The sequence below is a fragment of the Epinephelus fuscoguttatus genome, linkage group LG12, assembly GCF_011397635.1.
Source record: "Epinephelus fuscoguttatus linkage group LG12, E.fuscoguttatus.final_Chr_v1".
Taxonomy (NCBI): domain Eukaryota; kingdom Metazoa; phylum Chordata; class Actinopteri; order Perciformes; family Serranidae; genus Epinephelus; species Epinephelus fuscoguttatus.
Genome location: NC_064763.1, coordinates 28822515 through 28845686, shown reverse-complemented (window position 1 = coordinate 28845686; position 23172 = coordinate 28822515). Strand labels below are relative to the sequence as shown.

At 42.0% G+C, this 23172-nt stretch overlaps 2 protein-coding genes and 1 non-coding gene across 4 annotated transcripts in view; 1 reads left to right on the top strand and 2 right to left on the bottom strand.

Moving 5' to 3' along the window:
• Positions 1–11029, bottom strand: part of trim3b (tripartite motif containing 3b) — a 38438-nt gene extending 27409 nt beyond the window's left edge. Inside the window, exons 1-2 of one of the 2 annotated variants that reach the window (XM_049591953.1) lie at positions 10877–11029; positions 8746–8831 (exon numbers count right to left, since the gene is read on the bottom strand). The gene's annotated coding sequence lies outside the window, so the exon portion shown is untranslated. Of the gene's footprint in view, positions 1–4389; positions 4605–8745; positions 8832–10876 lie in introns of those variants that run through there. The other variant, XM_049591954.1, reaches the window with a different exon arrangement.
• Positions 9973–10044, top strand: trnaw-cca (transfer RNA tryptophan (anticodon CCA)). Its single transcript has one exon. It is a non-coding gene; the product is annotated as a tRNA-Trp (tRNA).
• Positions 11030–12234: 1205 nt separating the features above from the next.
• Positions 12235–22357, bottom strand: fhdc3 (FH2 domain containing 3). Its single transcript, XM_049592839.1, has 12 exons — positions 22239–22357; positions 20896–21380; positions 20504–20565; positions 17311–17413; positions 17021–17106; positions 16717–16817; positions 15918–15988; positions 15666–15773; positions 15443–15513; positions 15161–15278; positions 14878–15042; positions 12235–13531 (listed from the first exon to the last, which is right to left on the bottom strand). The coding sequence occupies exons 2-12, from the start codon at positions 21316–21318 to the stop codon at positions 12458–12460; spliced, it is 2382 nt and encodes a 793-aa protein (XP_049448796.1). The 5' UTR covers positions 21319–21380; positions 22239–22357; the 3' UTR covers positions 12235–12457.
• Between the last annotated feature and the right edge of the window lie 815 nt (positions 22358–23172).

The window sequence follows — 23172 nt, the reverse complement described above, 5'->3', positions numbered from 1 at the left end:
CATGACATGGATTTCTTTCATTTATTTTTTTAAGGGTGTTTTTACGCTGCTACACATCATAAAAACATCCTGTCATTGAAACACAAATGTGCATTACGGCTGTGATTCCTAACAGGGTGGAAATTCATTTACTTAAGGGGATTAGAAATTCCATCATTTGTTCGTCATGCTGATAGGTCAGCGGATTTATGATTTGCACGTCTGTCAACCTCTGCACATAAACCAGGAGGACTAGGAGCGTGGCCTTAACTGCACTCCTGGAGGACAAAAAGACCAGAACCTCCCTCCTATAAAATGCAGTCCAGTAAGATAAGGCCTTAAAATGACCGTTGAGTTGAGTCAACACCTCACAACGGCTTTACAAAGGTAGTGTTTTTTGCATGACTGCATTGGATTGTAGGCCACAAGTGCTCCCTTTATCTAAAAAAAAAAAAAAAAATCACGTACTGACCACACATTTGTGCTGCTAAATTCAAACCTGCTTGTCTTGTATTCAGTCTGCTTGAAACACCAGATTGCTGCTATGATGGCAGAGTGGACAAACAGTAAGGCCTGTCCGCTGACTAACACGTTACAACACACACATTTATCATGCACAGTCCCTCTGGCAAGGATGATGTAGTGGATGACAAAATGTCGAGGAGTGGTACCTTCCCTTCGCTCTCCACACACAGCGGGACTGACTGACTGACATAAGCGCTGCTAAAATTATCAGCTCGCCCGATCTGAGCCAAGCTGGGCAGGAATGTGTCACAGGAACCGCCTGTATCAACATATTAACACACGGCTCACACGAGCAGCATGCAAGCACACGTGAACACACACAGACACACGCAGGTGCACACAACTCTGGCTGCACATCATTACCACAGAAGCATGTCAATGCACACAGACAACACATCAGGATTTCTGCCAAACAGAATTCAGTTCGAAGGCTTCAGATAATCAAATCTGTTGCTTTTCTCTTTTGCCTAATTTGCACTTACAGCATGGTGACAGGATTTATCTGCCTTATCACTAGGCTATTCGTTTTACTACCACAGACTCTCATTTCTATTCTTGGGACAGAGCGGTATACAGTAAGGAGAACCCAGTTTTATGGCTGTCATTTCTTCACACAAACAGAAGCACTCAGTGCCAATACTGACATCGAAACAGGCCCGCTTGACATGCACACAGTGCATACGAGGGAGGGTGTGTGTCCTTCAAGAAGTAATGAACCAACACATGACTGCTTCCAGGATTACTATCAAGACAGTGAACACAGGAACATCAATAGTGCACAGTTTTAACAGATCAGTGAGTGTAACTAATCTATCCTTCAGTTGTATATGCAGAACAGTAGCCTCACCTCTCTGCTGCCACAGATAGGGAAACGCCAGTGCTAGATCAAGCCAATTGGTATGCTGAATACCTTCTTCTTTGGACCTTTAGATCATAGCTTATAATGAACTGAAGCATCAATAGACACATTTACGATGCCATTAGTGTAAAGGTCAGAATTGCAAGCCTGGGCAGAAAATAGGCAGTTGCGTCTCTGATCAAAGAGTGTGCAGCGTCCAAATGACCAAAAAATGCCAATTTCATGCAAATTAGAATTTCTCCAAAACACTAATATGAAGAAGAAACATTACACAGAGAAGCAGAGTGGCAACAATGGTTGAAACAAGAAAGAAAAACACGCTATAACCTTTCTGGTGTATCGAGATTTATAGTTTTGTGACTGCGTAATCAGTCTCCAAAGCAATTTTGCTCTCATAAAACATTTAACTGAATTTGGAAACGGACCACACTGTAAAACAAGAGTTGTTTGTGTTCCTGATGTTTTATGAAATGCTCAAGAAATGACACAATATGGCCAGTGCTATTACTGAGCCTCCCTGAGGGAGCTATCTAAATATATCCAACATGACATGACTGCATCTCTCAGCTCAGTCACTAAGCTTTCACCACATGCCCCCCCCCCCCACTACAATACAAACTAATAAATGTGGCTAAGCATGTTTGGGAAAACCTGAATGCCCACAGCCAAAGCACAAACATGCACTTACGTACGTATTCCACACATTAATACCATACACGTGCGTACGTACATGCATATTCATTCACTCTTATGTCATAACCAAACAGGAGACAAGACTCCACGAGTGATGTTGCTGTCACACAACAACTGTGCCTGCAGGATCTACTTTGATCAGCAAGCCAATTCAGTTTGAATCTTTAACTTAAATATCATGCTTTCCAAGTGAAGCATATAAAGCTCCACATGAGGTACATAAATGTGCATACTAAAACCTATGATTATAAATACAATGCACATAGAAACTGACAAATTTGACACCATATCATAGAACAAATAAGCTTTCAACCCAAACACAATGATCTTTTTGGACACTTTAACTCTGCTGTCTGAGTTTTACATGAGATACACTAACAAACTGAGTTATAGCATGGTGTGGGAAAGTCAGAGTCAATCAACACAAACTGAAATAAAATAAAAAGGTATTCAAACCGCATTAGCCATCACTAAGCCATCACAGCTTTTACAGCAGAGGCTAATATTAATTAACCTGACCAGACTCTTACAGAATTCCCATCTGAAGCCGTAACATCCCTCAGAGGAACTCCTCTAGCTTTACTAAGTCTTTCTCTTCTTCAGACTTCACACAGTTTGAATTAATGAGTCCGAGCTGAACTTGTTTGACGTTGTGCCAAAGCACAACTTTGTCATGAAGACCTTCCCCTCCTCTCTCTCTCTGATGGAATCATATCAAAGCAGCATGAAAAAAAATAAATTACATAAACGTAGATTTGCACAAATAACATTTGCCTGACCATGCAGAGTGGAGGAGGAATTCTGTTGCTGTTACCCATGGCAACACGATCACCTCAGAGCCGATCAAGTCTGAGAGGAGGACAAAGAGGGTAGCACACCTTCACACACACAGACACACACGGGTTACAGCTGTCACGACTAAGAGTTATTACTGCAGGGGTCACAATTTGTCACAATGCTAAGTCTGCTTTTATGTCTCATTCATTTACACAGAGATGTAACATTCTGTGGGTGTGTGTATCAGGTGTCAGATACAAGATGACGGTAGAGTACATTTTTAATTGCACACACTACTGTAATACAACACAAAACTGGCTGTTGGTGGACCTGATTCAGCATATGCTTCAGGTGATCTGATAATCCAAGCATAGCAACATCCCTCTGACAATGACAGCATCGACACCTCAATGGAAACGAGCCAGAGAGAAATATGTGACAGTTACGGCAACAATGGAGCAGAAAATCCAGCGTTGGCAGCCATTCAGTTAATCATTCAGTGTGTGGTTAAGTTTACATCTCTCCTCGCCTGACTCTCACCCCTCCCATGCTGCTCCGGTGACATTCCTCCCATGCCAGCTGGACATTCCTGTCTTTGCTTCCCCCCGCAGTGACCAGAGGTGCCCCTGGATCACTATTTCGGTCTTTTTAAAAATGCCCTTGTTCAATATCCCAACCTCTTTGCACATACATGTGCAGGAGTGCATGCTCGGTCCCTGTGGTGTGTCTTGTTGGAGTGCTATTCAAGTCGTAGCATCCTCAACTGTCTTTAGATTACAGCATGAGACGAACATGTGGAGAATGAAGTTTAAACCTCCTGAAACCCATTTTTCTGACTGAGTAAAGGCAAACTTTACTGAGCAAAAACTGCTTTAAGCCCTCTGTCAATGAATTATTGATACTATCCAAGGAGTTTCCAGGGTTTTTCCTGTAGGACTGACATACTGTAGGAAAAATGCACCTTGTGGGATACAGTGAATTATATCAAAGTGCACTTAAAAATGTGCTTTCTGAAAGCAATGCTGATTTACTCACAAAAAACAAGCTCCTATTACATGTTCAATGCAAACACTCAAAGCTCTTTTTTAAAAACATGCTGCATCAAGCCACAAATCATTACTTAGAGTGCCCCCGAGTCTGCAATCACATCAGAATAACACCAAACCACCTATCCAGCACAGTTTACTGCAGCCTATCTCCCCACTCATCTGTAGTCACAGCCAGGTCAGCCTCACAGAGGGTGTCTCAAAAACACAAGCAGGAGATATCTTCAGGTTATACTGCACAGTGCAAACCCATCACAGGCCAGCAAATGGCCTGCGGCATTAGTTTGCATACAGACAACATTGGGTGTATGCGTCCACCAGCGGGAGGGAGGGGAGGACACAGGAGAGAGGGATGAAGTGGAGAGAGGGAGACGTGAGAGGAGGGAAAAGGCTTGCACCCTCTGCCAAGGGGAGAAGGTTGTGAGACGGAGAATAGCGGAGGATGAAGGAATGGCACACAGTGGGGATGGCATGAAAGAGACAGCGTCGGAAAGAGAGAGATTTACTTACAGCAGGTTCCTGACAGATGAAGGAGAGGTACAAGGAAGTTTCAGCGTGCTCTCCTCCACAGGGAGCAATATCCATCCACAAAACCCGACATCATCGGAGCAGAAAGCACCTCACACAGAGAGTCAAGGGAGGGAGACTTGAAAAGGGTGTGTGTGTGTGTGTGTGTGTGTGTGTGAGTGAGTGTGATCAGGATCTGTCTTTAACGCATGTACGTGTGTGCGAGCAGGAGGGAAAGAGACTGAGGGAGAGAGACAGAGAGAAGCTCTCTCTTAGGGAGGCAAGAGATGCAGAGAGATTGTACGAGCTGACTGGCTGGAGTGAAAATGGGAGGGGGCTTGATTGACCAATGGTGTGAGAGATGAGCAGAGTGAAGGAGAGATGGCAACAAAGAGATGGAATTTTTTTTAATTCCTGTCCTCACTCTCCTTTACCTCTCCTGCCTCTCCCCCCCTTTTTTTGATTGCATGTGTAAGGAGAACGAGAAAAGCCCAAATTATCAAACAGAAAATTGGCGATGCTTTGTGTGACTGAACGACTGAGTCAGTGTGATACATCAAAATCAGTCTATCACTCCTCACACACACACACACACGCACACACACACACACACACAGTGTAGGTGCAAGGTAACAAGGAGGAACAAGAGAGATAAATGACCAAATCCTGCTGGGAACAATAATAATTGACGGCTGTGTAGAAAAATGTGGAGCTCAGCCTGAAAGGGAGATTCAGCCGCTGATGGAGTTGTTTAAAAAGACACAATTAAGAAAGTAAATGGGTGTTGAGGGACACAGTGTTTAACTTATTCCCAAGGATAACCAACAATGCCAGGTATCATTTAGAGCCAGTAGTAGATAAAGTACAAATACAAAGAGGGGATGAAACAGTCAAGTGTCTGGACAGGAACACTGCGCGAGTGGGGTTTGTAAAATCTGTGTGTATAGACAGCGGAGGCATGAGCACCATCCTCCTTGCAAGTATGCCTTTGTGCATGCGCAACGGGGTGGGGACCAAACCGTCTTCCCAGGATTTTGCTGCGGGAGCACCATGTTGCCATGGAGACTGCATCCAGTGCAGCAGAACACGCAGATGGCTGCTCTCTCCCTCTCTCTCTCTCTCTCTCTCTCTGAAACAGTCCAGTTAGCTTCTCATCCCTGGCCAGCGAATCATAAAAGCTTGTTTCTGTGCAGGTTTAGAAATCCCTCCAGGTATAGATGGGCTTTTGACTCAGCATGCAGACAACTATTTTCTGACAGAAGAGAAATAGACCGAATACAGCAAGAGGATTATTCGCCGAAAATAGTATCATTTAATATATTTAAACACGTATGTCTGACCAACATCTATGACAAATCATCACATGCTTCTTCAGCCTATGTAAAGTGTGCATGGTCTGCATACAAATGTAGACTGTGTGGACAGTGTTATAACGTGAAGGCTGGAGCAGAAAAGGTGAAGTAAAGGTGATGTGTGGTTAATCAATATATTCACACCACACTGGCTGACCATTTTCCAAAGCATAATATTCTCAGATTAACTTCCAGGCAGACATTACTTTCACTTCATGTCAGGATATTCTGAAAATACGTAGAAACTGTGTTAACAACATCTTTCAACATTTTTCTTTTATATTCTTTAGACTTTAGATACAGTGTGAAAAGCTTACATCATCACTTCCAACCAGGTGTCTCAGCTTGTCTCTATGTGATTCATAAATACAGTTACGTCACTATAAATAAAATGTGCTCAGTGTATTCACCGATAAATAGACAGACGGTGTGACAGACTGCAGAGGTAAGGAACTGGACATAGTGAACATTTAGCTCAGTGATTTGACAACATTCAGGACCAGGATTTGAGCATCAGCTGCATGTCATTGCATTCATTTGCTAATTTAGGTAGCCAGATATTTAAACTGGTAGAATGTAGTCCTCAAATAGAGCACATCTTAACTGTGATGGTTTATTTGTTTCAGAAAGTCTGCATATGTTGACTGTAAATGAAGGGAAAACGGTGGGGATCAAGAAGGAGGGTAATTTGTATAAAAATGTTTGGTACACTTTGAGAAAATGCTCAATAGTGATTTGAAGTAGATCATTTACAGGTTTCTGACTAAAATTTGTAAAACCACTGGCACGGTCCTTTAACTACAGTCTTCATGCTCAGAAACAAGCACGAAGGTTATGATATTGTAACCCTAGTTCTGTTAGCACAGGCCCCACCCTCTACTACTCCAATCCTGAGAATGCATTCACCCACATAAACGTAGCCAGCCAATTGGGACATGCCTACTTAAATAAGTGCGAACCACACAGTTCACAAGGTAGTACTTTGATGCTGTCCGTCAGCACCCTCCTCAGTAGCAACGTGGGAGCAACAGGGCCCCTAGGTAGTTTGCTCCACCTGCGCTGACAGAACTAGAGGTACAATACCATAGCTTTTGTTCGATGTCACACAGGCTTCACCTTCTACTGGACTCTGTGGGTACAGTGGGTAGAGCCGGATGAATGAATGCCCTGTCATGCCATAACGCTGACCCAGCCACACCCATCCCAACCAGCAAGTTGCCATCACTGAGGAGAAAAGGACGACAGACAGCATCTTGGTATTCCCTTATATACTCTGTCTTACCCATGTATTGGGGTAGGCTGGTCCTGATTAGCTGGCTATGTTAATGCAAATTTCAGTGGCCGAAAGCAAAGATACTCTATTACAAGCTGCACCAATGGTACAAAATGGTATGCACTTCAGGTCTCCTAAATGGGCGTGGTTGTCTCTCCCCGGCATACCCACTTCTTATTTGGAAGTGTAGTGAACATTGTGTGGATTGATGAATACAACTCTATATATGGCACAAATTTAATGTTGTTCCTTGTTTGCTTGTCTGTATCTGCTAGCTTAATATCTGATATTAACTGAGTGTAAGATGACATCAGTTGTTACCAGATCTGGCAGTAGTATGTTGCTTAAACAGAGACATGTCTGTCTGTCTGAAGAAAATGCCATTTCACTGTCAGGTTGTTTAGAGGTGTTGGGGCTCGTGAAAAATGGGTCCAATGTTTACTTAAGTGACTATACAGTAGAGTGAAAGAAACAGTCATAATCTGTACCAGCATTCACTTTTCCCATTGGAATGAACAGACTCAGGGCCACGCCTAATCTCTCGGGACAGGGCAGTGGTGAAACCTTCGTGATACTTTTACAGGAAATGAATCTAAAGTGGGCCATCTCAGTTTATCAACGGTCTCTGGTGAAAGCATGCTTGTGATAGGAGGAGAGTATTACCTGTCGAGGAGAGTAGAGGGTGGAGCCTGCTGCTCTTTAAGTGTAAGGTAAAATGGTTTCAAGTACAGTGTCATTGACAGCATTCCTTCTGTCTCAAAATGTCCACTCAGTAGTCTTCCTCATTAGCTGTATGAGAGTGGATGTTTAGCTAAGTGGTAGCTCATATCTAGGATGGGTTTCACTATCTGGTGAAACCCCTGTGAATGCGGTCCGATGTGTATTAGTTGTGGGAGAGTATCCTGAGAATCAGGCAGCTATGAAGCTTTGGCTGCAGTGTGTGTGGGGATGTATTATTCTGTTTCCAGACAGCAAAAGTTATGACTCATTTAAAATTAGGCGCTAGATACACACAGATTGCGGTTGCAAACTCAATAAATACACATTAGTGCCACACCATTTTCTTGTTAAATCCGGTCTTTCTTGTGTTGTAAGAAAACAAATGCAAACTGAGAGGCACACGCATCTTTCTGCTTAATTAAACTCATACTGCTAAGCTCCTGTGACCTTAAACAACTGACTTAACCAAACCAACCCCCAGATGATAAACCACAAACATCACAGTCTGACCCCTGTAAACATAATTAGGTGGCTTCCTGCAAAAGAGCAAGTCTAGGAGAGACATGCAGAGCTCATGCCTCCATTTCTCAGTCCAGATCACCTGCAATTTATTTTGATTAAGTGAAATGAAATCCGGCTTTGGTGTAATAAAAGCAACAGCTGAATGGAAAAGACATGAATATTGACAGCCATCGCCATCCGTTCACCTTGCTGGCAACAATGTGACATTTACCCAGCTAATCAATGCGCCCTGCGCAGCTCCAGCTCCCTGACGTTTAAGCCCATCTCATCAGTGTAGACAGAAAACAGCATGCATCCTAATCAGAGCAGCTACAGCTGGAGCAGGAAGGACATTAATATCAGCGCCCTATTTTAAGGTCACTGATGAATGTGATTTCATTGATGACAAGAAACCCTGAGACAGAACTTTTCATATGGCCAGGGCCAAACAACAGACAATGCAGAATGTGTGATAAAACCCCCACAGATTTTACATCTTATGCGTGCACTTACCCATCCATTCTGCTATGAGGAGGCTGGACACTTATGAAGGTTAGCTGCTAAATGTCCTAGATTCTCCAGATGCTCCTTTTCACTTCCTGTGTGGAAAACAGCTGGGATTAACAGACAGACCTGAAAGCACCAGAATTACAAAAAGTACATATTTTTTTAACACAAGGTTTCTAAAAAGTGGGTTTTGCTTTTTAATGTTACCACAAATGAATTCACATCCATGTCTTCTTTGATTGTGTAGTTTGACCATGAATGTGTACAACGACACTGCTAAAAAAAAAAAAAAAGGGAACACTGAAATCACACATCAGATCTTGATGAACGAATTATTCAAGCTGAAAATCTTTCCTGATGTACACTGTATAATTTGTTGAGCACAAAATGATGTAACAACGGTCAATGAAAACTAAAATCATCAACCTATGAAGGCCTGGACTCAACAAAGTAAAACATTGAAATCACAGGCTGATCCAAATTGCATAAAATTTTATCACAGGACCTCATAATGTGACTCAGTAGTGTGTTTGGCCTGTATGCACTCCAGACAACATCTGGGCATGCTCCTGATGAGTCGCTGGATAGTGTCCTGGGGGATCTCCTCCCAAACCTGGATCAGGGCATCAGTGGACAGACTGACTTGGTGTAATTCTTTGACCATTAAGTGTTTCTTATGTTTTTGAGCAGTGTATGTCACACGTATTCTCCTATAGGTTGCATCACGTTTATCAAAATTGAACAACTTTTACTTCATTTACTTACTTATTGTTTTGTGGAGGACCTTCAGGGCTCTGTGTTGGATGTGTGTGTGGATGTACAAAAAAATCAGAAACCAACAAATTGCACCATCTAGTGACTGACTGGGGGCCCCATCACCTACACAGCATCCTAACAATTTACTGCATGGAGCTATATGAAGACGTAGACTTTCATTACCATGCAGAAAAAGACTGGCAAAGAAGCGCTGTGATCTCACATTTTGCTCCTCTTTTGTCTGAAAATGAAGGCGCACAGTCAATGACGCACGCGCACGGGTATAACGCCTGAGAGAAAAACACTATCAGCCTAATCATTACACATTACACAGTATCTGGGATGTACACTCAGATGTGCCTTTTCTTGTGTTTAGCCAGAGAAACGCATGGCGTATACACAAACTGAAGACGGAGACGACGTACGAACGTTTGCGCAAAGTGGTGAGTAATCAGCTGTTCCATCACAACGCTAGAAGACCTCGTGGCGCAACGGTAGCGCGTCTGACTCCAGATCAGAAGGTTGCGTGTTCAAATCACGTCGGGGTCAATTATTTGATCGAATTATTGACATAAAGTTTGCATGATACGTAATAAAACTATCAGCTGATGCAAAAATTCCCCTCCAGAACTCCGGTTTGCTTCTTGATTACTCAAAGTACAGTGTCAATTTCAGTCGATAGGCCCAAAATTTCACACATACACATGCGTAAAATGTGATGTTTTACTCCGCGTCAATCATTTAATTTAGTTAATTTTCATAAAACTTTATTTTCTATTTCAGGTTTTACTTTTTCCCCATGCTTTATCAATGTAAGTTCCATCATAAGTATCAGCAGTAACCTTTAAAAATGCATAGAACATAATGGGATGCACAGATGTTTAGGGAATCACTGTAAATCAAAAATATAAAGTTGCCTCTATTTCCAAAGGCTGAACATGAGGCTTTAAAAGTAGTCACAGGTTCATCATTCATGTATATACAGAGCACACTTTGATGGAGTGTCATCTACCAACCCAAAATGTGATTTCAAATGCTACTGTGGGAACACAGCACAGCACATCACGAGTGAATTCTCCATGGTTTTCCCTTCCAACCTCAAATCAGATTACAACACTTGTAAACAGTCTAATGCCCATAGCTGCAGCTATGGTGGATTAAGTTTCCACACAGTGTGATCTTCTGTCATGTTACCAAAGAGCAGGGAATAGAATTTCTTAAAACAAAACACTTCCTGCAAGCCAATTTGTTTCAGTGCTTCCAGCTTCAGGCTTACACAGAATAAAAACATGGAGATATTTCACTTAGAGCAAAGAGTTCACTTGACAACATATCAGCTGATCTGTTATGCATTCCCAAAACATGTTCAGCATTAATGTACCTTTTCGGTGCAGCTGCAAGTTCCCACATTTAAAAAGCGTCCAGGATTGTCACTATACAGGCTTCTCCTTTCATCTGTTGACCTTAGTTCTTGCTCCTGTGCATTTCCCTTTTGTGCTTTCTGTCTGTAAGACACTGGCTTCCTCTCTCCCCTCACATGCTCGTCTCTGCTTAAATGCTTCCTCACAGTACAACTTGCAAGTGTCCCTCCCTCTCTCACTTGGTCCAAGTTTCCCCCCCACCCCACCTCCTTTCTCTTCTCTATTGAAGTTTCTCATCTTTCACTGCAACACACACACACACATTCTGAACACACCGTTGTTTAGCATAGCCCCAGTGAGAGCCAACAGGTCACCTCGAGTCCTCAGGAGTTGACTCACATGAGATGATCCTTAAAAGCACTCAGCATTTTATCACAATGGCCTGATTGTACTCCGGGGCGCTCATTTGACACCAAACAGGTCAGTCGCTGCTGACGTAGCGCTCAGCTCCCAGTACCAGACTGTTATCTCTGCTTGCGTACAAGGCCAAGCTTTTATTTGACTTACAAAGATCTGCAACCTTGAAGGAGACCTTGCTTACGCTTACAGCTACGACAAAAGACTTTAATTTTCACAGAAACTGCCCATATATTTCCTGTTTTATTCAATTCATTGTGCCCCTTGATTTGAAGTGCTAGGCGACTGAAAATGTCCCCATTGAGCACTCGCCAGTGGGAGGGATGGACGTGGGAGGACAACAGAACAGTCAGAAAGGAGCCTGTATTGAGCAGTTTGTTCAAGAGAGTATTATTACACTGAGAGAGCTCAAATGAAATGGCAGTAAACAAACCCTGTTGCCCAAGTAACACAGCTGAATGCGTCTTTCTTCTCTTTCTGTCCAAAAAACCCAGCCACTGCTGGGCAGAGACACCAGGGTGGCACAGTGGTGGAAGGACAGATCATCTGGATACCAGCATGGGTTCACCAGCAACAATGTGTCCTATTCAGATTTTCTTGTCGGTTGTGATGACAGCATCAGCTAGGAGTCTGACATTTAAATGAATGTATCTATGGGTTGAATTTCCAATCTGGTCGCTTTTGTGTTCAGGATTGTTCACATCCTACATGTGTTAGAAGCCCAGAAGTTAAAATGCACCTCTGCTACCTGAATGACTGCCTTGCAGCCAGACTGACAGAGAGAAGAAATAATAGATGAAGTGAAAGGCAAGTACTGGAAACTGAGCAGGCGTCACTAAGGAGACATTAGCGCCAGTCAGACTGTCAAGGATTTCATAAAAAGGCTGACAGAGGAGACATTTCAACTTGAATCGCATTAAACAATAAATGTTGAGTGCATAATCCATAAACAAGTCAAATTTAAAAGGTAGAATGACACCCTTTATTGCACAGAAAAAGACAAAAAAGAAAAAAAAAGATTTTTGAATGTGGTTTGACTCCCACAAAATCAAAACTTTCACAGTTCAGAGCAAGTTCCCCTTTACTTTGGGCTCACTGAAGGGTAAAACCTTAACAATAAAAATAGACAAACAAACACATAAAAATGACAAAGCTTGTACTCTGTCTCTAGATAAAATTTGGAATCAAGTATTCGATCCTCTGATGTTTTGTTCCTCCACATCACCAGTCTTATTTCTGCCTCCGATGCGTCTGAAGAAGGATATGAACCCAGAAGTGCTCGCTTGACCCTCGACCTGATTCCCTGCCTTCCTGCCAAGCAGTGAACTGACTCCTGCTCCTTCTTCTCTCATGCTTTCCGTCGTTGATCCAGAAGAGTATGACCTCTGAGACGTGCCTTTCTGGAACAAGTTTCCCAGCCGGAATGCTGGAGATTGTCTGGTTTCGTCCAAGGAGGCAGACCTGAGGATTGGACCCTGCGACACAGCTCTCTGACTGCGGCACTCAGGAAGGGACGCAGAACCCCCAGATGAAGTTGTCTGATTGTCCCGATTGGAAGAATTGGGGAGATAATTGCCTCTGTCACTCTCCCAGACTCCATCATCAAGGTCATCACCAGCTGGCATTGAGGATTGTCTGCGTAGGTGTGCTTGTCGGTTTCGATAGGAGGTGTTTCTTGGGGAGCAAGTAAAAGGGCTCAGGATAGTCCACGGGGAGCCGACATCCCCATTGTTGGTAAATAAGAAGTCTCTTGTTGTAGAGCGAGGGGTACTTGGGGTTGCTGGTGTATCCTGTGCTCCTTTAGACCGAGGAGGAGTGCCTGACACTCTGTCCCCATCAGCGCTGCTTTTGTCATTTTGGTAGTGAAGCACCTTCCGAGTTATCTCACGCATCTTTTCAGCTTCTTCTTTGTTTTCTGCTTCTGCCATTTCCTTGTCCTCTTTCTGCAACTTGGGTTGTTTCTTCTCGGGTGTCTCTTGTCTATTACGGGGCGTAGCCTCATTTTTGTCTACTGACGGAACAGTCTGAGAGCTGCACTCAGATGGGGATCCTGCAATTGCAGGCAGTGTATTCTTTCTGCATCTGCTTACTCCCTCTGGAACGGTGGAAAGAAAGCTGTGCAAGACCGACTCCAAGCTGGAGGAGTCCTGATCAGGCTCGGGTCCTGTGCGGGACACTGTTGAGCGGCGTTTGGCTACAATACGCATGCTCTCCTTCCGCTTGCGTCTCTGCTCTGCTTCCTCTCGCTCTCGGTTCTCCTACAGCCATGTCAAGGAAGAATAAATTTAAGTTAGATACCATACAATGCAAAGTAATGACACAAGGGGACAAGAGGACAATGCTTGTAGAAACTGAGAAGTACTCAACATTCGCCTATTCATTTGTAATGAAAACTTTTTCTCACATGCCTCCATTGTACCCTGGAAATCCAGAGTTCTCACGAGAGCGGAATTTGAATTTGCTCAGCGAGTCACTCTGGCAATCAGTAATGATGCTTATTACCTATGCCCATGAACCGAGCTGCACCAATCACATCGGTGTATCTGATATAGGCGGGCCAGAGGCGAGCTAAACAGATGATGACAGTGCTGCGAGGACGAAGTCCGGAATCAGTCAGTAAACATTGCAAGATGGCTACAGATGAACACCAGTTGTTTGAAACGGCTTTGGCCCGATACAATGAACGAGTTAGACTTGGCTTTTTCTCTAAAAGAGGAACAGAAGACGGCGCTCCAATCTTTCCTTTGCAAGAAGGACGTTTTTGCTGTTTTGCCGACCGGATACGGCAAGAGTCTAATCTACCAGTTAGCTCTGCTGGTAGCGCTCTGGATACGTCACCCCGTGTATTGTTCTGATTGGTCGTAGTGTTATCCAATTGTGTGCAGTGATATTTACAAATGCATGCTTGGTGCCGCCCCTCGAGTTGGGCCATTTGCATTACTCATGGCCAGACCCTAAATCTTTCTAGATTTGGGTCTAGATTTCCAGGCTACCTCCATGGTGAACGAAGAATCCAAAAACAGTGAAAATTCTTTATGAACTGAAATAATAGGGGGCATCATTTAACAAAAGCAAAGCTATATAAAAACACCTATTTACCATCTCTCATACAACTCCTGCAGTATAATGCTCAGTACTTTCCAAACACATATTCTCCAAACACTTCCACTAAAACAGCACAGGTGCACTTGTCTATGCATGAGATCGTCTTTGTTAAAGTGTTTTAAATGGTAAAGTTTTAGCAAAAATGCATGTTTGGGAAGTAATGAGCATACAGCTGGAGACTTGGATTATACTGCACCAGCTGTACGAGTTTGTAAACAGATGATCTGATATAGTTTTGCTGATGTTAAAAGTGGCCCCCCATTACTTTAATTCACAAAGAACTTTCTCCGTATTTGGATTCTTTGTTCATCATAGAGAAATGTGAGAAAAACAAATTTTCTTCACAAACTCAAGGTAACACAGGGCGATTACAGATATACAAATTATCGTTTGGGGAGTGAACTATACCTTTAAATACATAACAACTGTATTTTTTCCCTGTTATGTAGTTTATTCTATAGCACATTTAAGTATTATCGTAAATCCTTTCTATTCTTACCTGTACAGCTGTGTCAAAGCGCTTGCAGAATGAATGAAAGATGGAGCAGCACTCCTCCAGTTTGAAGGTAGCTGGGTCTTCACAGTAGTACTCAGCAACGGCGTCGCTCACAGCCTTTAGCTCCTGAAGAGAGGACTCCACATCGGCCAGCTTCGCTTCAGCCCTCTAAGAAATGAAAAACATTATAGGTATAAAGCAGAGGGATCCAGACTGAAGACTGACCGAAGCATTCACAAACTCAGTTTTGCACAATAAGAGCCCAAACAACACAGGGAAACTTTACCATGAGGAATGTCTCCATTTGTTGTAAGAGACCAGGCTGTCTGCTGCTGTACAGTTTCACTTCCTTGATCCTCTTGACTTCCCTCTCAAAGTCTGCAATGATGTCCTCTTTACAAATTCTGTGTTAAATTGAATCACATGACGTATTCCAGATGATACAAAATTAATTATCAAACCAGCCAGCTTTAACATCAGATTGAAATAGATTTGACAACATTTAAAGCTACTGTTGGTGAGCAAACCATGTTCAGTTAAATCACCAATAGACACCAATGATGCCCACCTCGATCCCATCCCAATGTTTTCAAGCTGGGTGGGAAAAGTCAGCAGCTCAGCATCGATGTCCTCCGCTTGCTGTGGGTGGAGAATAAAGGAGAGAGGGCAACAGTGAATAAAGAGACGGAGCAGGAGAATAAATCAGTTACATAACTGTTTATGAACAAAGCATGATAGCAGCCGTGATTTCACAGATTGTTTTTTTCATCCATTCATTCCACTTTCCTCACCTTGGCAACGTAGTGCATGAGATTCATGCCAGGCTTGTTGGCCTTAGTGTCTGCTAGGTTGAGCAGAGAGGTCATCCTGAAGCCAATGGCATTGGCACTGTAACCACCCTGAATAATAAATCATGCGAATGGTCCATTCATCAGTATGATAAATGCTGAGTAAAAAGCAAAAGGGGCAGCTGAAATGCATTTGATAGAATACATTAAAGAATAAGTATTAAAAAACAGAATTCTAAAAAGAAAAATACCAACAGCGTTCATGTAATTCCCGGCTTTTAATACTAGTCGAATGACCGAGTGGAGGTCATCGCAGTCCAACAGCTCTATAGAAAGAGAAGCAAAAGAGATGGAGACAAAGAACCTTAAAGGGACAGTTCACCCCCAAATCAAAAATGTATATTTTCCCTTTATCTGTAGTGGTATTTTTCAATCTAGATTGTTTTGGTGTGAGTTGCCGAATGTTGGAGACATCAGCCACAATTATGTCTGCCTTCCCTTGAATAAAATGGAGCTCTACGGCATTCAGCTTATGGTGCTTAATGCGCCAAAAAATTACAATGTCTCTTTCCAGAACTCATGACCCGATTACTCAACATATTCCACGGACCTTGTTATGAGTATGCGTGCATCTACTCATAGATGAGAGGCTTGTGTTTGTGACAATACAAGATGTAAACATTAATGTCATCATCCTTGGCTGAGCTGTGACATTAGCTAGCTCAGCTGTGCTAGCAGTAGATGCACGCTTCCTTCTGCGCGATGATATGGTTAATGGGTGTAATTTAGTAGACAGAAAATAGTTCCTACATCAAAATGCTCACAACAAAGTCTGTGGATTATTATATAATGTACTTTTTTTGATGTTTTGAGCACCACAAACTGAGTGCCATCTGGTTCCAATTATATTTGAGAGAAGGCAGATGTTTCTACAGGCAATACCCATACACTCTGCATCTCACACCAAAACAATCTAGATTGATAAATAGCACTACAGGTAGGAGGAAAAATATGCTTTTGCTAGCAGCTTTAGTGAATGTGTATGAAATGTTACCATTAGCTGCTTTGGTCATGACAGCAACAGAGTTCTTCACCTCCTCCATAAGAGGAAAGAATTCCTCCCTCAGCACCATCATTTTTAGGCGTTCCTCATAGCTGAAGACAAGACACATGAACATGAACATCAGTTTTATCACCAGTTATTAAGCCACAGGATATATGGATGAGGCCAAAAATACGAGCTCAGGTGTTCTCAATGAGTGAACATGATTTGATATGTTGTAAAAAAAAAAACAAAACAACAAAAAAACAATAAAGAAGCAAAAATGAAAAGGCTTTTGGGGAAACTCCAGACTCACCCTGGCACTTTGACCAGCTGCACCATAAACTGGTCAGCCTCAGGTAACACAGAGAGGTTTCCACTGAATGATAGCAGCTGCTTCACCTGTGCATACACACAATATTGATTAAATATGTATATATATCTTACAAGGTTAAACTGGAGGAAACAAAAGGGAATCAAAGTGCTCAAGTATAAGGACTTCTTCTTAAAAAAAAAAAAAAGTTCTTCTTCCACGACACTTAAATGTTCATGAAGCTTATTTCATGCATACAAGTGGAAAGATGAGAAGAGTGGAGCTGGTGTTACCTCGCTTTCTTCTGGCAGCAGTTTACAAAGCTCTTTTAGTTTGCCTGTTCCAAAGCTGAGCCAGTTCCCTTGACGAATGTCCTGCACAATATCAGTCACTGGCCTACAGAGGGAGACAAAAGACAACCGTAATAAAAACATTCTTGTACTGCCTTCTGTCCTGCCATAATGAACAGGACTTACCACACGTGATTAGTCGGGCTACAAACAAATTACAGAGACAGAAGACCTGCTTCAGTTAGGTTAGCATCACATGGGCATCATGCTCTGCTTTATTTTTTCTATTTTATGTTTCTACTGTGTTACATTTCTGTTGCAGCCCACTGCCTGATCTGAGTAAGTCCCAAGGGTGTTGTATTGAGAGGGGAAACCCATACAGTTCACCTGAGACTAGAGAGGAGGCTGCTACAAACAAGGTGAAGCAGCCTTTAGTTTCTATGCTCCCCGCCTGTGGAACAAACTTCCAGAATATCTGAGGTCGGCTGAAACTGTCAACTTAAAACATTATTATTTACTGCAGCTTACCAGTGAACTAGATATGTAACTTACTGTTAGGATAATCTGTAGCTATTGTTTTTATATTTGTCTGCTGTTGCTTTTGCTTTATGTTTGCTTTTTAAATGCATTTTCTGCACTGTTTTTCTTGCTTTTAGCTTTTGTTTTTAATGATCTACTGTTCCTTTAATATTTCATCTTAACGTATTTCCCTTGTAAAGCACATTGAATTGCCTTGTGTATGAATGGTGCTATATAAATAAAATTGCCTTGCCTTGCCTTACACAGCACAGCAGTCACAAAGTCAAACCCAGAAGACAAACAATGATCAACCCGGTCGTCAAATAATAATATTATTGTTGCAGCTCATTTAAATCTCGTTGGTCAGCAGCAGCCAACTTTCAGTAACTGGATGCTGCAGCTGACCTTTGCTGCCACCAGATAGAAAACCAGCTGCCACCGTGACTACAAAGCCGCCTATATCTCTACTAGCAGGATAATAATAAATGCCTGTTTAGATATTAAGTCGTAACACAATGTCAAACTTTACGTAAAAACAAGTTAATATTGGATTTTTTTCAATGTCCAGCAAATGCCAATAAAAAGCATCATCATGTGCTGTTTCGTCACTATCAAACAAGAAGCAGATGCAATTTGAATTTGACGTACATGAGCAGATATCATTGCAGTGTTTAGCTGTTGACACACATTAAAAGTGCGTTTGGTATTCAAAGTGAGAGCTGAGTGAACCTTGGACCAAAATGAAGTCATACTGAGGAGGTTCAGACAAAAAAAAAGAGAGAATACAAACACATTTAGGCCAACATGTTTGACATGTTAGAATTCGGATGTGAAAGACAAAATGAATGTGAAACACTTTGAACATTAATCCTACAAAGCACAATTGTTTTTGTGGTAAAATTTATGAAGGGAGCTAAATATGATTTCAAATAGGTTTCATACATTTATAAGACAGCTGTTTACACCACATTTAAATGTTTTAGTTTCACTATCATTTTCATGAAAAGCATGATAACCAATTTCATCATAACATGTTATTTGACAAGTTGATATAAATGTAAAAGAAAAAAAAAATTGTGTTTCTATTTCAAGTGGAAATAAAAACTTTTTTATCTTTACCTCATCATTATGGAGTAAAAGTTGATTGCACAATAGTAATGGCTATAGAATAAAGACAGCATTAGCATTTAAATTAGTTCCCTGCAAGCCTTGCTTTCACTATGCAACTCTGTCTGCAGCTGGGTGTGATCTCCTGGAAAACGAAGGCTCGATTTAAGACACAAAGGAAGTGCTTCAACCATTGCGCAACCAAAACAGGAAGAAAATAACGCTTTTGTTTTCCCCTGTAGCTTACTACTAAAGAGTATCAATGAAAGTTCTTTGCACTTACTCTACCTTGTTGCGGAAATGGCAGACAATGGAACAACCAAACTAATTGTGGAGGCTGTGACAGTTACAGGCTCTGAGGAACACAGAACTCAATCTCGTTGTCTTGGCAACAGCAGCATCAACATACCAGTGGAAAAACGCCAGGGAGGCTACGTTGGAAATTTGTCTGTGTTCCCTTTGAGAGCCTCTGACTTCACTCTGATACCAGTCCTACATGCCTGCATACATCAGTGCAGGCAACAGTCATGCTAAAATCCACCTGTCACAGTGAGATCACACTTCACAAAATCTGTATTTTCAACTCCCAACAACATCAGACCCTGCATACCTGACCCTCTAAAGTGAAATGATCCAGCCATAACCTAAGAGACAAAACTAAAGGGCGGTGTAATGGAAACACTCGTCCATCACTGCCCTGAGGGCCCCAACGAGCGCAATCGGCCATATTAGTCACGGATGGATTACCGAACAGGGCACAGGCCTTGTCACAGGTACTGCAAAATGCCACTCACATTACTACTCTTGAATATTTACTGACCAGAAAAAGACTCAAGACAGAGATGCAAAGGAACTGCAAAGAGACACAACATGCCAAAAGAAGACAAAATGATCACACAAAAACAAAAAAAGTGTGCATACTGACAACAAAGAGATGCAAAACATCATCAAAACAGAAGGCAAAACCACAAAGTCTGTGTGCCGGTGAGGCCTTTTGCATATCTGTGCTCAGGTGCCCAATGTCTCATGATCCGGGACTCAACAAGCAATCATGTCCCTGTTGCTACACCAGAAACTGCATTTTATGAGGGGACAACTACATGGAAAGGATGATATATGCTGGTGCATTATAGTGGTAATCCAACATGGCTGCTGGGTTTATCCTCCCTTTCCCTTTTCTCTGCTCAGCCTCACGCCTTTGGTTTAGCACTATGTTCGCCTATCACTGAAGTATCAATAAAGTGAGTCATAACTTTTCTCTATGTTGTTGCTAAATGCTCTCAAATGACGTTTAACAGGGCATTTCCATGTATTTGAATATAATCTGCTCAGATAAAGAGCCTGCTGGTTGGGTAATGATTAGCACAGTGGAAGTGACCACAGTGTCAAGATCTGTTTTCCCAGCTCTGCGTTTGACATGAAAGCAACCTGCTCCGACTACTGCTTACTGTAGCTCTTCCTGTCAAAGCTCCTGTAGTTCTTGTTGTGGTTGCATTTTGTTAACTGAATCATACTCGAAGACAATCATTCTCACCCACATTCTGTCATTCAGAGCTTAAACAAGCCTTACCTCTTGAATTGTCTCAGAAAGATCCCAATATTCATACTCTTTTTAGAGTCGAGGATTGTGACCTAAAGAAACAAAAATGATCAATACTAATAAATAAAATGTTTTGTTTGTACAGCCATATCTGCACAAGAAGACAAATCTATAATCAGCACTGTACTCCACATAATCTTTGAGGAAGCAAAAACACCCACTAACGTGGGTTTTAATTTAGCAGTTCCTCATTGATGTCAATATTAGTGTGGAACTTTTAAAAACCAGTTCCTGTTTGTGTGTTCATTACTTCCCTAGCTTGTGCATTCTGTGTGAGTTTACGTGCCAGTAAAAACTGAGGATGGTCTGCATCAGTTACTGGAAATTAACCTTAGTTATGTCCAGCTTGTTATGCTATTTACCTGTGGAAAGAAGTCCACACCATCACTCTTCAGACCCACGACCCTTGAGCTGTGCAGCGAGGCCCGTTTGTCCACGTGACTGAAAAGCTCCTCCATGCTTCGAATGTCCAGCACGAGGTCTCTCTGAGGCCGTTTAGACGTCCAGACATTCAGTTTGCCAAGGACACGCTGGCTGGGAATCGTGTCCCAGTTGAGCTTTTTCATGGAACGTCGCTGGACATTACGAGAGCCAAAAGGTGGGGGAGGAAGAAGAGGAGGAGGAGGAGGGGGCAGGGGAAGAGGAGGGGGAGGAGGTGGTGGTGGTGGTACAGTAAAGGACGATGGGAGATCTGGACCTTCTTGAGCATCTGGTGGAAGAGGAGGAGGGCTGTGAGAGGAACAGCTGGGGGGAGAGGCAGATTTTAAAATCAGCACTCCCTCCATCTGTATCTCTCAGGTCCAACGATGATGGAAGGAGGAAGTGTCCTGCTGTGTGCCACTCAGATCTGAGGAGATACAGAAATATATATCCATAAGTACTTAATTATTTTACACAAAAAAGGTGCACTGGTCCAACAACTTGAATATCTAATTAAAAAAACAGCCTTCAGAAGTCTCTTTTTGTTTGATGGCCTGAAATGGTTATAGGCTGCTCAAAGGCTGCCACAGAACAATAGTTTGTCAACAACAACAGTCACCACTTCCTCACTCACAGAAACACACTTTCATTATTGCTTTACCCTCTATTTCTCTTCCTTGAACTATAAAATATCATAACATTTTTTACCATAAATAATGGCCTCCCCTAACTGTGGCTCTTCAGTAACACCAAACACCATTGGGGAAATCTCGGTTTTTAATGTTTCCTTCCGCACAGCAAAGGTAAATGGCTCACATAACTTAAATTATACCTAATATGATTTAATAAAACCCAGTGGTGTATTCGGCATGCATGTCATCCACCAAACAATACAATCACGTGAATATTTTACTTCAAAAAATTGTTCTACGCCGTTTGTTCCACATATCCGCTTCTCATCCCCGAGGAGGGAAGCTGTTCAAAATAACAGGGCAACTAACTATAATTAAATAAAACTGTCCAAAAACATACCATATTTGGTGGAATATTTGTATGCCGAATTTAAAAGTGGACAAAAGCGACCCCGAAAGTGTTGTTAAAACACGTCTATGTATTTTCAACAAACAGGGCATCATTAATTTGACAATTTCCTAACGGAGTTTCGCTGTCAGTTCTTCACACACAGGGAAGGGCTCACATCCTCACAGAAAATGCTCAGAAACTTACAAATCCTCCATTTCTTTGCATTTTCACCAAAGCACCCTTACAGATGAATTTTACTCACCGTGCTTCTCAACGTGAAACTGTCAAATAAATCCTCACTCACTATCTTGCCTCGTGCTCCCTCAAGCAGGTTACCTCAGTCTGTCTGTCTCACACACAGCAGTCACAGGTGCAGGGCGCGCCTCAACCAATCACATTCAATTTAGTTTCCACGTATGGAAACGCCCTTTTGGGGGTGAGGTAGGCCTTAAAAAGATGGGCAACCAATTCTATTTGGTGAACAGGGGTCAAACCTCTTTAATATTAACAATAATTATACATAAATAAATAAAACTTCATCCATTAGGCTAGTTATATATATAGCTTTGTTGTGTAGTTCAAAACTTCAAAGAAGGCATGTAAATCTGACTATCATGAGTATATGAAAAGACTAAAACTACCATGTCAGTTTTTTGCTATAGATTTTTTTTTGAAAGGCAGAGAGATATATTGTCATATACCCTTTTGTTTAGTATGCATTTTTTATTTCTCCTTGCTATATGGGATTAGTAAGATCTGATAAGTATGAAAAACTAAGCATTGTCTTTGAACATAAAGTCGTTTTTGAACTAAATGATGCACTCATATGGGGAAATTGGGTTCATTTTGAATAGCCACAAGTGAGCAATAAAGTATAAAACTTAAGTTCAATTAAATTACAAACATTGCAACATTTGTTCAGTGTTTTGTAACTAAGGGTTAGAGGACACTGTTCAAGTCTAAAACTGTTCATAACTGTTCATTTAAGTACCTGAACATGACTGTGCAAAAACTTGACTGATGTGTTCATTTTGTAACTCTATGAATTTTCCTTGCTCCATACTCAAAGCTAGGAATGTCCTTTTTGTCTGGAGGAACAGTCTGTCACACCCAGCTGGCCTGTGTGAAATGCTGCAACAATCAAGTCCCAGTATCCACAGATGAAATGATAATAAAGTCCATAAACATCCTAAAAC

Coding starts and splice junctions, on each gene's coding strand:
- fhdc3 (XM_049592839.1), bottom strand. CDS start 21,318: ATGGAGGGAGTGCTGATTTTAAAATCTGCCTCTCCCCCCAGCTGTTCC. Junction 17,414..20,503: donor TTTCTGAGACAATTCAAGAG/GTAAGGCTTGTT, acceptor CTCCCTCTGTAG/GCCAGTGACTGATATTGTGC. Junction 15,989..16,716: donor CATGACCAAAGCAGCTAATG/GTAACATTTCAT, acceptor CTCTTTCTATAG/AGCTGTTGGACTGCGATGAC.